Source organism: Pteropus medius, unplaced genomic scaffold (genome assembly GCF_902729225.1).
Source record: "Pteropus medius unplaced genomic scaffold, Ma_sr-lr_union100, whole genome shotgun sequence".
In the NCBI taxonomy this organism is placed as follows: Eukaryota; Metazoa; Chordata; class Mammalia; order Chiroptera; family Pteropodidae; genus Pteropus; species Pteropus medius.
The window spans coordinates 812,853-828,040 of record NW_024342542.1 but is presented as its reverse complement, the minus strand read 5'-3'; the positions used below and the strand labels follow the sequence as shown (position 1 = coordinate 828,040).

At 37.8% G+C, this 15,188-nt stretch overlaps 1 protein-coding gene and 1 pseudogene across 1 annotated transcript in view; one reads left to right on the top strand and one right to left on the bottom strand.

Annotated features, from left to right (window-relative positions):
- SLC9A7 (solute carrier family 9 member A7) overlaps positions 1 to 15,188 on the top strand; it is a 149,199-nt gene that overhangs the window by 101,939 nt on the left and 32,072 nt on the right. Inside the window, exons 9-13 of the mRNA XM_039866425.1 lie at positions 845 to 950; positions 2,407 to 2,495; positions 2,588 to 2,701; positions 5,204 to 5,315; positions 8,627 to 8,780. Coding sequence (XP_039722359.1) covers positions 845 to 950; positions 2,407 to 2,495; positions 2,588 to 2,701; positions 5,204 to 5,315; positions 8,627 to 8,780 — 575 coding nt within the window. The remainder of the gene's footprint in view (positions 1 to 844; positions 951 to 2,406; positions 2,496 to 2,587; positions 2,702 to 5,203; positions 5,316 to 8,626; positions 8,781 to 15,188) is intronic.
- Positions 1,048 to 1,163, bottom strand: LOC120605539 (uncharacterized; annotated as a pseudogene).

Sequence of the window (15,188 nt, the reverse complement as noted above, 5' to 3'; positions counted from 1 at the left end):
CCCTTCTGATGCCTTGGGAACTCATATTTCTCAGTGAAACCACTCAGGAGATGATTCCACACTGGCCTGCTATGGAATGGCAGTGTTTGGAGGGGGAATCTCTGGTTCTAAAAGCTGATGAGCTCATCTTATAGTTGTCCCTGCACATTTCTTTCTTTCTCATACCTTCATTAGGTACGTGTGTGGACTCAGTCCTCAGTGGCCCAAAGAGGTCAGGGTCTCACTGCTTTGTCTTCCCAGGCCTCCCTGAGGCACTCCCAGCACTGCCAGAACTAACCTGCCAGTCATGCCTCAGGCCAAGACTGTGCCTCTCAGAACCATGGGCATTGCAAGGAACACAGAAAACCCATTTTCAGTTTCTTTAGAAAGCTTAATTTTTAAAAACAGTTTTATTGAGATAAAATTCACATACTGTATAGTTCACCCATTTGAAGAATACAATTTGATGGTTTTTGGTATTTGACATTATTCATTTTTTAAAATTGTGATGAAATATATATATCATAAAATTTGTCCTTGTAACCATTTTAAGTGTACAGCTCAGTGGCATTAAGTACAACTACAATGTTGTGTAATTGTCCCCACTATCTATTTTCAGAACTTTTTATCATCCCAAACAGAAACTGTGTCCCCATTTATCCCCTCTTTCCCAGCCCTTGGTAAGTTATTTTCTATTTGAAACCTTAATTTTTTTTACTTTAAAAACCAAGCAGCAGCTTTGGAACCCCAAAAGAAGAGTTGAAGGGAAAGGTTGGCCCTGAGGGAGGTGGTCCTGGGCTAATAGAATGTTGTTCTTGGTGATACCGATACTTGTTCTTGGAGACAAGTTCCTTGACGGGATAACGTGACCAAGTTTACCAAGCTGCACTGCTTCCCCCTGCTGGAGACGGCACTCTTCTTTCTGATGTCCTGGAGCACGTTCCTCTTGGCAGAAGCCTGTGGGTTTACAGGTGGGTTCTCTCTACCCTTCAGCCACTCTTATCCTCACTGTAGCGGGGCTGTAGAAACTCAAGGGGAGGGACAAATTCTTTTTATTATTATTATTTATGCTTACAGCACCTGATCTTCCTAGGTGGTCTCCCATCCAAGTACTAACCAGGCCCGACCCTGCTTAGCTTCCGAGATCAGACATCAGGCTTGTTCAGAGTGGCACGGCCGTAGACCATGGACCGTGGCTCCACTGGGGCGCAAACCCAGGACCTTCTGCGTGTAAAGTAGATGTGCTAACCACTACACGATGAAACCACGTCTGAGACGAATTCTTAAATAGCAGCTGCATGGAGTGTCCATGTGAAGGATTGCTGAGCAAGGCTGGTGTTCTGCCTTATGATTATAATTTAATGTCCCAAAGCTACACATTTTTAAAGGATAAAGTTTATTGTTTCAAACTCAGTTATGCTTTTAAGTACTCATTATAACTATAAGTAGATGTTTAGCTCCAAAGATTACTGAATATATTAACATCTTATTTGTATCATCGCTAGATTGTTACATTAGTTTACAAACAGTAGCAATAATAAGCAAAATATATGTCCTTTTAAAGGTAATTTTATATCTACTCAAATTGAGTGGAAACACAGTTATTCCTTGTTATATCTCTGGTCTGTTTAATCATTGTTTTTCAATACCGTATTTTTATGGTGCCAGTTTCATATGTTATTCGTGTGAGTGATCACGTGGTTTCAGTTCCTCACATTCTCTCATTACAAAAACAAACAAAAAGTTACTGAATTTTTCCATTAGAAACTCAAATACAGTTACTATACATAATCCAAGTGGTTAGGAAGTCCCTTTACCATCTTCTCAAAATATTGCAACCTATCTTTATACGCAGCATTATAAAATGCCTCACTTCCTTAAAACTTGACAATTATCTATAAATATATAGGCAAAGTTCCAGCTGTGTCAATTGAAAGCACAACAAAATGGTTACCATTAACCAGAAATCTAGATCATCAGGGCTTGGATAAATGGAATACTACTCTGGATCCATTTTGTTTGAAGCCCTAGACCATGCAAAAATATAAAGCATTGGTTCGAAATTAACCTCATTTGTTCTAAGAACAGAGAGGAAAGTGACAAAGGTGTATGATGGGCCCTCACAGTCTCTTTGGATGCTAAATGCCAAATACAGATGATAATCAGCTTAGAGGAAGAGAGAGAATGCCCTTAAAACTGGTGTGAGGGAGAAAGTTGGGGACCTTGTCTTTGAAGGAAGTCAGTATTGGGAGAAGGAAAGGTTGATATGGCTTGTGGGGACAGGGGGAGCTTTCAGTAATAGGAAACTCTCAAAAATATTTAGGAACTGGGATTTGTTGGGCTTGCCTACCTTAACTTTTTGTTTTAGCAGGGATTTTTCCTGTTGCTTTTTAGTCTATTGATTAAAAAAAAAAACTCTCGTGCCAGGTGTTGTAGCTGTCCTTTTCTGTGGAATCACGCAAGCTCATTACACCTACAACAATCTGTCAGTGGAATCAAGAAGTCGAACGAAGCAGGTGAGCAGGAGCCCTGGGTCCTCATGAGTTACCTGTAAATAGAAGAGAGGGAACCTATGGAATTGACAGCTCCTTTTTTCCTTTCTGTGCAGCTTTTTGAGGTGTTACACTTCCTGGCAGAGAACTTTATCTTCTCCTACATGGGCCTGGCATTGTTTACCTTCCAGAAACACGTTTTCAGCCCTATTTTCATCATTGGAGCTTTTGTATCCTTTTTTGTTTCCACCATTTTCTACAGAGTAGCAACCACTGCTGAGGAAGCTATATTATTATTATTATTATTATTATTATTATTATTATTAATTTCTGTTTGGGGTGGGCGATTGAATCAGAGTTAGTTCATGGTGTTTTTATGATGAGAGAAAGAAGACTTAAGTGGTTTATAGAGCTAAATGTATTTGATTTAAAAGACTGGCATTGATTCTGAGGTTCTTTCTTTTTGCATTTTCTATGTAAGATGGCCATCTGTTACACTGGTGCTTGGCAGGTGGTAGTTTGTTTTGTAAATTGCTCTTCTTAGCAGATCTAAAAGTCAGCATCATGTCAGTCCCTAGAATTATTTTTATTTCATTGGCGTGTGAATTCCAATCCAGGAGGTTCCCCACGTGGAGGATCTGAAGGTTCTGTTGCTCTTGCTCTTAACTGCACACCGGTGCGGGCAGCCCTTCCTGACCATCTAGGGAAGGCTGCAGGTCATAAGCACACTTTCACCCAAGCTTAACAGATCATGATGGAAAAAGACTCCTATCTCTACTCTTACCTACCCTCCACCCCGCTAAAAAAAGAAGAGAAAAGGAGAGGAAGATCAAATGGAAAAATACTTGGTTTCTTGATTTAGTCCTATTGGAAATGCAGTTTTTGGAAGAGAGACAATTTTGGGGGTTGGCTTCTCTCAACTGAGGAGGGACGCGAATGCCTAGCAAAGGATTAACAGCTGAGGGTTTTGCTTCCTTGGCCTCAGATCCTCTTGTTTTCATTAAAGTTAATGTTTCTGGGGCTTGGAACTATAACAATCCAGCTCTGCCTGGATTTCAAAATACTGAGCAAGAGTCCCCTATTGCTGGGCATTCACTTCTGCCTTTTCCAAGGCCTCCTGGGTATTCTTAGGTCTTGGGATGCTGGCAAAAAAGGAGTATTTTTCTCTTTAGGGTTTTTTATTTCTTGTGCAGGAATAACTGATACTCACCAAGCAGCTAGATAGTGATGGCGGCCTGTTGCCATGCTGGAATCCTTCCACTTAGTGTTATCTGCTTCAATTGGGCCTCATTTCTTTGACACACACAACAGACTGACAACTAAAAGTCTGGGGGATCGGTGTTTTTATTCCTGATTAAGAAAGACCTTGCAAACTTAGAAGATATGGTCTAATATAAAGAAATATTGAAAAAGTAATAACTTAATAAAATGGAAATAACTGTTAATAGTTTCGTGTATATCCTTTCAGATTTTTTCTATAAATGTATATACTTTTAAATATTTTTTTGCTAAAATAAGATTATATTCTACATAATTTTTCTTCGCACTGTAATATATCAGGTACGTCTGTTCCTGTTGTAAGTAAATATTTATATCACCTTTAAAAAAAGAGAAAGACCTTGCATGTCATTTGTATTCTGAGCATGGCATCCTGTGAGAGATAGTGATTGCACAGCATTTGTTTACAGATGAGGGCCCTGGAGGAGGGCCAGCCGGGTCCTCTGTGAATCCCGAAGGCCACTTACCACTGAGGACTTCTGCATGGCTTCAGGGGTAAAATGAGCTTTATAAGCGCTAACTGTTTCCTTCTGTTAAAACAAAAAGGAAAAATAAAAGAAGAAAACTTCAGTCAGTACTTTACCCTGGAGAAGGCAGAAGAGAGTTCTACCCTTGCTTCTTTTTGAAACAGCTGCTGTTCTGGCAGCTGGTGCTTCGCTGAAACGGAAGCTCCCTGTTTCTCTGGCTCCCATGGTGCTTCCTGTCTGTGACCAGGGCAGTGTGTGGTTCTCTGTTGGGCTCAGTTCTAAATTCAGCAAGTGACAAATGACCGATTTCCCTGAATTCTTTGGTTTTCACAGTAGAGTTCCTCTACCACACTTTTCCTTTTCCATTTCTTGTATCTCCAAAAGAAATTTTAGCCACTTAGGCAGAGAAATCTTCCTGGGTTGATTATTGTGAGGAATATAAATGAGCCTTAATATTATGAATACTTTAAATTTCCTCACCTCTTATTTGTAGAATCTTTCTGGTCACTCTAGCCCCTGATGTTTACTTTCCACTAAAGCTTATGAGCTTCTCAGGAAACTTTATAGTTTGACTCAGACTAGTAATTTTTTCTTCTTGTGATTTTTTTTTCTAATAGAGCCCAACACATTGTTTGTTTGTCTCAGCTCCCTACCCCTGCCATGGTACGTTAGCTTATTTCTGGACTCATTTTTAGATAGATTGGAGACTTGGTCATACCAATTTAATTAAATCAAGAAGTTACAATGGTGCATCAAACAGGCTAGAAATGATCTTTATGGGCCAGGAGGTTGAGAAGGTTGGCTAATTGAATCCCACATGTTGCTGAGACTTGTTTAGAGGAAAACTAGACAGCCTGGCTTCTTTGTGCACCTCTCCTGATCATAACGAGGTATCACAGCATTCTTGAAATTCTCTACTCAACCAGAGGTTGTGTGACAGTGCCATTCTGAAACCTTTTGGGCCCTTAACCTCCACCTGGTACTCAGGTTGCCATCTTCCTGGGAAGAGCTGCACATATCTACCCACTCTCCTTCTTCCTCAACTTGGGCAGAAGGCATAAGATTGGCTGGAATTTTCAACAAATGATGATGTTTTCAGGTAAAAAAGTATAAATGTAAAGAAAATGAGTTTTGTTCAGCAGGCATACTATATATTACAAGTATGATCATAAGTATGATTAAAATATCAATAAGGTCCATAAAAAGAAAAATTCAAATTTCTGGTTCTTCTGCATCCCCTGCAGTGTTGGATAGACAAATGTGCATGTTAAACTGAGTTAATATTGATTTTACAAACTGTACTACCAAATGTGAACATTCTCCCCTAAAATATTTGCATCTTAATTTTATCTCTACCACTCAAAGGACCTGGATTTGTATAAATATTTAAAGTGCTTAATTATTTTCTAGTAGATGTTTAGAACCCTTAATCTTCTAGAAGGGCTCTGGACCTAAAATTAGAAGGAAAATAGGTCTTTAATGAGAAAGAACACAGGCCTTGTCACTTAGCACTCCCAGCTGCAGTATCCTCTTGTAAAATAATGAAATTGAGCTAATTGAGGCCCCTCCTAGCTCTAAGTTTCTATGGAGCAAAATAAACAAAATACACTCTCATAATAAGGATAAACCCCAAACCAGAAAATAACAGTTGTGATAGATCTGCTGATTTACACTTGATTTACGCTGTCTCTCAGATGCCCCCTCTCCACTATAAAGCTGAGAAGTGTGGAGAAGCCACTGAGGGGACAAAGGACAATAAAGAAATATGTGGAGGTAAAGAAAGGAGAGAGCAATCTGCATGAGTAGATATGCAGTGAAGGGTGTAAACATCAGATTTGATTGATGAGACCCAAATTAGAGCATCTCTGCAGAGAAGAGGGAGGAGATGGTGGCACAAAGGGCTACTGTGAACCTGAAAGTTACCTCTGTCCTGTGTGAAGGGTGGAGAGGGGCTGTACAAGAGGCAAAGTGAGTAGCCGCCATTTACTGCCATGTAGTAGTTCTTGGGAGCCTCAGAAAGTCATATTGAAATCACACCAACAGGCACTGCTCAGCGAAGCAGTCGCTGGCTAGTACTCACTTGCATCTGCCCTTAAATGTACAGTCTGCCATAATTATTTCCTTTCAGTCTGACAACCGTTTATTGAGCATCCTCTTTTTATAATCCACAGTTCTAGGTTGTGGAGGATATAGAGACCAGCCTCCTTTAGGGAGCTCACAATCTACGGGGGCAGGGGGTTTGCAAAGTGCTAGCTTTCTCGGAAGGGTGCGAATTGCACAAAAGAGGTATGGAATCAATGTGGAGGAGAGGAGAGCCCAGGGCCATCTTCACAAAGGGTCACCTTTGAACTGGGCTTGGGAGAAATGGATTTCAGGAGGCAGCGGGTTGGAAAGGCAGAAAGTATTGCCTCGTGTGGCTTTTTTAGGGAAAGATAGCACTCTGGTTGAAATGTAAGACACATGGGGTAATGTAGAAAGACAATGAGGTTGGAAAGGAAAATTGCATGTAAACTGGTGTGAACCTTTAGGTTGCATCTTAATCACCCGTTCAGTTGGTTAAACCAGATTGCTGGGCCCCACTGCCAGAGTGTGATTCTGAGGGTATGGGGTGGCCTTGAGAATTTGCATTTTTAACATGTTCTCTGCTGCTGCTTTTCTGGCTTGAGGACAACACTTTGGGAACCATGGAGAAGCTCCAATGCTGTGCCCAAGAGTTTAGGTTGTACTCAGGAGCAGCTGGGAAACATTAGAGGTTTCTGAGGAAGACAGTGACAAGATCCTCCCCACATATTAGGAATATGATGGCAGAAAAGAGAAAGATGAATTGGAGATGGCTCAGTTACCTAGATAAACTTAAAATATGTTCATTATTTTCTGCACTAAAAGATTGAGAAGTACACAGTGCTGTTTAAAGATATCTCCCATGGAAATTATTTTCTGCTGGGAGGAATCTGGGTATGGAAAGAAACTCATTCTTCAAGGCCAAAACTACCTGAGGTTTCACTTTCATATTGCTTACAATATTTACCTAATAAAATTAAAATGTAGCAAATATTATTTCTTTTCGACCCCCAAGCTTTGAGACAACATCTCTTTTAGAGGCTTGAGTATTGATTGATTAATCAATTACATAGCTGGTTGTAGGACAATCTAGATATGTATAAATACTTCACTGGGACAGATTAATAGGAAACATTAACTTTGTTTTTTAATATAACTTTTGTCAAGTCACTCTTTAGTAGTTTATAGTGAAATTCTCAGATTAATTGTAGCATTATTGGGAAAATGTACAGATATAGTGGTTATAACTTTCATTTTCATATAATATACACACAGTCTTGTTCATGGTGAATAGGAATTTGTACTAGATATGTATTAAAGACCATGGATTCAGTCTTTACAACAAGTTATGAGTGTGGTTTGAGGAGGGAACAACAAAGCTTATGTATACTTGAAACTAATTAAAATTTTTTTAAAAGTGAAAAAAATAGCTTGGAAAGATGAACATTAAAATGGTGTTTAATCTTAACACTGTTATTGTAGATCTGGATCAGCAAACTCTGGTGCCTGGGCCAAATCTGGCTACTGCCTGTGTTCATATACTCTCAGGGCTCAGAATGGCTTTTACAAATACATTTACAATGTATTTGACGATAGAGGACACTAACTTTGCAACCCAATTAAGCAAAACATCCCCCTCCAGTTCCTTCTTTTCATTAGTAGCCCTGTATTACAACAAACTATACTCGATATAATTATATTCTTATTTTTGTCAATCAAATTTTGTGGAAATTTTTTTCTGCCTTTTATATAAGTACTTACATAATATCTTTGATTTTTCCTTGTGGTACACAATGCATAAAATATTTGATATCTCACCTTTTACAGAAAAAGTTGCCAACCCTTGATATAGATCAGGTTATATTGTTACTTCTCTGCATGGCTTTGCTAAGGAAATGCTGAACTGTTTTGTGGTTCATAGTACATGAACCACAAATATGCATTTGACATCGTCATATCTGGTCTGTTTCTTAAGTTTATAATGACTATGTAGTGCATAGGTAATGCTTAGATCACAGACATGAAGAACTTAAATTATTATTTCTTATTTATATTTCTTTCTGTTTCATATTACTAGCAGAATTATTTCAGCAATAAAAGTGTTATTCTAAAAGGTGCTGTACAAAGTAGTGTAGTGTAGTGTTTTTATTATCGCATTTGCATATTTTGTGAAAGAAAACTTCAAATAGGAGAAAAATACATTCCTTTAAGGTTCTTCTTTCAGAATAAAACAACTTGACTCTACAAGCAGAAATGGATATGGTTTATAAGCCTTGAGCAGCAGCAGTGGATTTGAGGGCACCTTGTCATTTGTCCTTTTAACCAAGAGATCTTTTTTGGTTCTTGCAGGCCTCAGGGGAGCAATGGCATTTGCACTGGCCATCCGAGACACGGCATCCTATGCTCGCCAGATGATGTTCACGACCACTCTCCTCATCGTCTTCTTCACTGTCTGGATCGTTGGTGGAGGCACGACACCTATGTTGTCATGGCTTAACATAAGGTCAGTTGGAAATCAAGACCAGTTTTTTTGTCTCTGTCACTATGCCCATGCAGGATGTGCTACAGCTTAGTGGATGGAAGGTTTTTACAGTTTTTGTTTTGTTTGGGGGAGGGATTAAAACTAAAAAAGAATAAAAATTCAGAGTATTCAATTTTCCAGGAGGAAAAAAGTATCGTCATTCAAATTTTTGTTGGTACAAAAACACAAGGAATTAGAAACACCTGGATCTTGCTAGAGCAGTGACATTAGGGCATGAATCCAAAAAGTTTTAAAGCTGCAGGAGAGATCAGACATAGCTGTTGGCAGTGTCTGGTATTTTATAATAAAGAGTTTTGTTTTTCACAATTAGCATTTTGTTTTAGGAGGAAACTGCTGTATCTCTTTTTGCTTGAGTGTATAAAAGAGGTGACATTTCCTACGTCGCTCTCATTTGTTGCAGCCTCATGGGCTTCCCCTGCCTGTGGTTTTTCAGCTGTGTCAGGACTAAGTACAACTGACCTGAGTTTTATTTTTAAAGAGCATTTAAATTCCAAACTGTGCTTGTGAACTCCAGCACTTTACAGTAGAGAGGACATTGGAACAGGGGTCAAGAGACCCACAGCCCAACTCTGGCACTGATTTAAGGCAAGCCCCTCCTGTCTTTGGGCCTCAATTTCTCTTAATGGTAAATGAAAGTACACTATCGGATTTTCTCTAGATCCCTTCAGCTCTAAATGTGTGGTCTGCATCATTGGAGGTGCTCTTGCCACTCCACCTGTCTCAGTTTTGAGTCTGCAGAAGGTGAAAGTGATCAGAATAAGTAAGATACTTGGGTAGTGCAGAGGTGTGAAGGAGAATACTCTGAAAAGCCACAAGGTGGCAATGTTTTTTGTTGTCGTCGTTCTCTGCAGGCTTTTAGTTTCTATTGCCTTCTCTAGACTGTAGAATACATGGAACTGACAGCTGCAAAGCATACCTAGCTTAGAGGTGAGAAAATGAACAAAGATCTAGCAGTCAGTCATCCTTAGAGTTAGGGAGAAAACTGAAATTGGAGATAATAGTCTCCTGCATCGGGGACTTTTGTATCGATAGCAGGCAGGAATTCCTGGGCTTGGCCACTGCCAATTGTACCATTTCTGGGCTGGCATGTCTCAGCCTCAGAGCCAGGTGGGTCTGCAGAACCTATGTGGGGCTTAATCAGTGATAGTGACATAACTAACACTTGTGCTGCAGATGTTGTTTTAGATGCCACGTGTATATTAAGGTCATTCTCAAAATATTCCTATAAGGGAGCTACTACTATCTTCAGTTGGGGAAACGGAGGCACAGAGCAATAACTTGCCCAAGGTCACAAAGGTTTGAGTAGATGAGTGGGGATTTGAATCCAGGCAGTCTTGCCACAGAGTCCACACTCTTAACCACTGTACTATAATGCCTGTAAGAAGGCTTGATGTATTAGGGACTGTTTTTATGTCATAAAATTTGGGATGATTAGAATTTCAGTTTCCTGGCATGAATCTCAAGTGCTGTATTAAGGAAAATAATTCATCTGTGGGAATATAAGCCTGAAGAAGAAAATGTATAGATTTTTTAGCTTGAAATTTGAGTCATAAGATGATACCATCTTAGTTCTATGTAGCAGGATAAAGGGCAAGAAAGGAGGTTTGCCCTGCACACAGTTAAGAATCTTTGCATTCGGTGACCTCTGAAATTACTTCCTGTTCCTATTCGGTCACCCAGTTGGTACCCTGGATGCTCAGAGCCTTATCGAATCATGTTTGTTTTTCATGTTATTTTATAAGTCCTTTTCTGCTCCCCCTCCCTCCACTGCTGCAACATATACAGGATGAAATAATTTTCCACTGAGAGTAGAGAGTTGACTTGTAACATTTTCCACTTCTTATAACCTTTTTCAAAAAATGGGCCATTAAAATAGTCCTACCCAGAGCTGAGAGCATGGGCAGTTTTTTCCTGAAATATACAAGCTGTATTTGTATGAATATAATATGATAATTGGATTTTTGTGAAAATATTAATGTAATATATTGATAGCCCTTAGAACATAGCAGTTAGCATATAGTGAGGGGTCAGGAAATGACTATGTGCATGCCTATGTGTATGAGAAATCCAGATCTTCCATATCCTTGCCAGCATTTGGTGTTATCACAATTATTATTTTTTTCATTTCAGCTATTCTAATAGAGTGTGAAATACCTCATTGTGGTCTTAATTTGCATTTATCTCATGGCTAATAATGTTGAACATATCTTTGTGTGCTTATTTGCCGATCATACATTGTTTCTGGTGAAGTATCTGTTCAAGTCTTTTGTCCATTTTCTAATTGGATTTTTTAAATTGAGTTTTGAGAGTTCTTTATTCAATATACTAGTCTTTTGTCAGCTTTGTGGTTTGCAAACATTTTCTCTTTGTAGCTTGTCTTTTCATTCTTTTAAAAATGTCTGTCATAGAGTAGAAGTTTTAATTTTGATGAAGTATAGTTTGTCATTTTTTTCTTTGGTGGATTGTGCTTTTGGTGTCATGCCTAAGGACTCTTCATCAAGCCCTAGGTCTCCAAGATTTCCTTCTGTATTCTAAAAGTGTTTTAGTTTTACACTTTATGTTTAAGTCTGTGAGTCCATTTTTATTTAATTTTTATATAAGATGTGAGGTTTAGATGGAGGCTTTATTTTATTTTATTATTGCTATCCAGTCATTCCAGCACAATTTGTTAAAAAGATCATCCCTACTTCATTAAATTACTTTTGCTCCTTTGCCAAATATCAGTTGGCTGTATGCATCTGAGTATGTTTCCATTCTACTCCATTGTTTTATGTGTCTAGCCCTCCACTGGTACTACACTGTCCTAAGCATCAGGTAGAGAGAATCCTTCTACTTTATTCTTTTTCAAAACTATCATAGCTATTTAGGTTTCTTTCTGCATACATTTTAGAATACATTTGTTTAAATGTTAAAAAATTTTTTTTTGCTGGAATTTTCCTAGGAATTGTGTTAAATCTGTATATCAATTTGAAGAGAATTGACATCTTTACTGTTGGGTCTTCCTATCTATGAATATGGCATATTTCTCTATTTATTTATTTAGATCTTTGATTTTTTTCATCAGTATTTTATAGTTTTCCGTATACAGTACCTGTACATGGTTTGTTAGATTTACATCTAAGTGTTCTTTTTTGAGCAATTGTTAAGATATTGTATCTTTAATTTTAGAAATACAGTTGGGTTTTCTATGTCGATCTTACATCCTGCGACCTTGTCAAACTTATTAGTTCTACGAGGGTTTTTTTAATTTATTTTTTATAGCTGCTTTGGGATTTTCTATGTAGACCATCATGTCATTTGCAAATTGAGACATTTTATTTTGGTTTTCCAACCAGTGTGCCTTTTATTTCCTTTTCATGACTTACTGCTCTGGCTAGGACTTTCAGTACTATGTTGAATAAGAGTGATGTGAGTGGAAATCCTTGCCTTGTTCCCGATTGTAAGGGGAAAACATTCTGTCTTTCACCAATAAGTATGATGTTATCTGTAGGGTTTTTATAGATGTTTGTCATCAAGTTAAGGACGTTTTCTATCTATTGCTAGTTTTCTAAGAGGTTTTATTTTTTGTCATGAACAAACGTTGAATTTTATCAAGTGATTTTTCTGTACCAACTGAAATTATCATATGATTTTTCTTGTTTAGCCTGTTAATATAGGGGGTTACACTGATTAATTTTCAAATATAAAACTAGCCTTGCTTCTCTAAAATAAACCCCATTTGGTTGTGATATATAACTTTTGTACATATTTCTAAATTCTATTAGCTGATATTTTGTTAAGGATTTTGTGTCAGTGTTCATGAGGAATATTGGTGTGTCTGTACTTTTCTTGTTTTCTTTTTCCATACTGCCTTTGTCTGTTTTGGGCATCAGGGTAATCTGGCCTCACAAAATAATTTGGGACACATTCCCTACACTTCTGTTTTCTGGAAGAGATTATGTAGAAGTGGTATTAATTCTTCTTAAAAGTTTTATGGAATTCTCCAGTGAAACCATCTGGTCCTGGAGACTTCTTTTCCAGGGTTTTTTAAATTATGAAGCCAATATCTTTAGTAGTTGTAGGGCTGTTACGATTATCTATTTTGTATTAGGTGAGTTATGGTAGTTTGTGAGATTGGTCTGCTTCATCTACATTATCATATTTATATTGCTCATAGCATTACTTTATCCTTTTGGTGTCTGAGATCTATAGTGATATCCCCTGATATCACTGGTATTGGTAATTCAGTAATTGATAATTCCTTATATTGGTGATTTGTAGCTCCTCTTTTTTCTCCTAGTCTTGCTAGAGATTTGTCAATTTTATTGATCTTCAAAGAACTAGCTTTTTATTTCATTGATTTCCTCTGTTGTTTTTGTTTTCAATTTCATTGATTTCTGCTCCTATCTTTATCATCTCCTTTCTGTCCAACTGTACCCAAACAACATAATGAAGCAAAGTGTGCCATTGGTAAAAAAAACACATATGGTATCAGTTCACTGCTTTTTCCTAGATTTGTATAAATAGTGACTACGTAAGTGTAGAAACTGACATTTACAGAGATTATATCAAAAGAAATTCCCTCAGAAATAAGGTAATGAGACTGATTGATTTTTCTGGCTTGTGGCTTTTTGTGTTACTTAATGGATACGAATTATTTATATAAACCAGGTTCTTATTCTAAGTTCATTCAGAAACCCCCTGAAGTTAAATGTGGTGTTTTGACCTCTGTGACCTCAGTAAGATCAATATGTACTTGTTTCTTACTTCTCCAAACTGCTGACAGAGGCCCTGCTCAAAAGTCAGAAGCCCAGGGTAGGACTCAGAGTTCCACCATAAATAATCAGGAGTTAGCTGTGATTTTTAACTATGACTAATTTCTAGTCTGTGTATAAAATAAAAATCAATTTAACCACAAATCCAAAGCCAGGTCACTGCTTTTCAGAAATCCAACTTATCTTTTTAAATTGGTATTTTGAGATTGATATTTTAAAACATAATGGCAAATTATTTTTCTATCAAACTACATGATATTTTTCTTAGTCTCTTGAGCAAGTGTTATTCACAAAGGACAAAATTTTAGCAACTTAAAAAAATGATAACAAGATTATTTCAGCCGGTGAGTCTTGTATGAATCCTGAGCATATTTTGGCCGCACGGTGGCTGTCATCTTGGAGCCCCCAGCTTCAAGTGACACACACATGAAGTGGTGAATGGCACACACTCAGTCAGCCAAATGAATGGGTAACCTTCCTTCCCCAGAGTACAGTAATGTAATCACTCAAGGACAAGTGAGGACACTCTGCTGGGTATAATCCTGTTAGAGTGAGATAAAGCTCTTGGTAAGATAAGTTAAGAAATAAAGGCAGGGAGAAGCCCTGAGTTCTTTATGTAATAGCATTTGTAACTGGATATATTTAAAGAGTTTCAAGAGGCCACCTTGTAAGCAAAGGCAGTATCCTGGAAGGAGAACTGGGAATCTGGGGTCTAAGAGCTTCACTTGCCATCTTGGTTTTACCATTTTGTACCTTTGTGACTTTGGACAACTTATTTAACCTCTCTAACTCTCAGTTTCCTTACCAGTTAAATAGGGATGACAACAGTGTGAGAATAAAATATGGTAATTAATAAATGTAATAAAGAATTTTCTTGTTAAATGTGTACCTTTTGGCACATGGTAAGCATTTAGTATATTTTAGCTATCGTATTATTATTACTAATCATAGCATTGCTACTGTATGATTACTATTATTATTATTACTAGTGAATCTTACATTAATGGAATCTAGCTTGTTTTTCTGGAATTTGTCACAATTTTTCAATAATATAGTAATATATAGTCTGAATAAGTCACAGTCTAAATGTATGACTAATTAAAAGTATCACTTTAAGAAGCATCATGGTCTTACTTGCATATTTCAGGGGATATTAGTAGCATGAGAATTTGGGCATTGTCTAGTACAGTGTTTCTCAACCTTTTTTTGATTATCACCCCCCACCCTCAAGGAGCCTTTAAAAATACTTTTCCCAATTACCTCTCTGTGAAATTTTAATATCACAGATCTATATATCTGGTTATATACTATAAATCTTTAAAAGAAACTAGCTTTTTTGAAAGCTTTATAGGTCTACAAATTATTGCAATGTCAAAAAAGTTTTTGTCCTACTGAAACCAATTTTCACACCTGTGGGGCAGTATCCTCTCCCCACCCCTCCCATTGAGGATACGAGGATACATGATTTCATGAAGTGGTTCTCAACCGAGGGAATTTTGCCTCCCCTAGGGAACATTTGGCAATATCTGGAGATGTTTTTGGTTGCCTCAACTGGGGGTGGGTGGGTGCTACTGGTATCATGTGTATAGAGGCCAGGGCCCAAAACATCAATAAT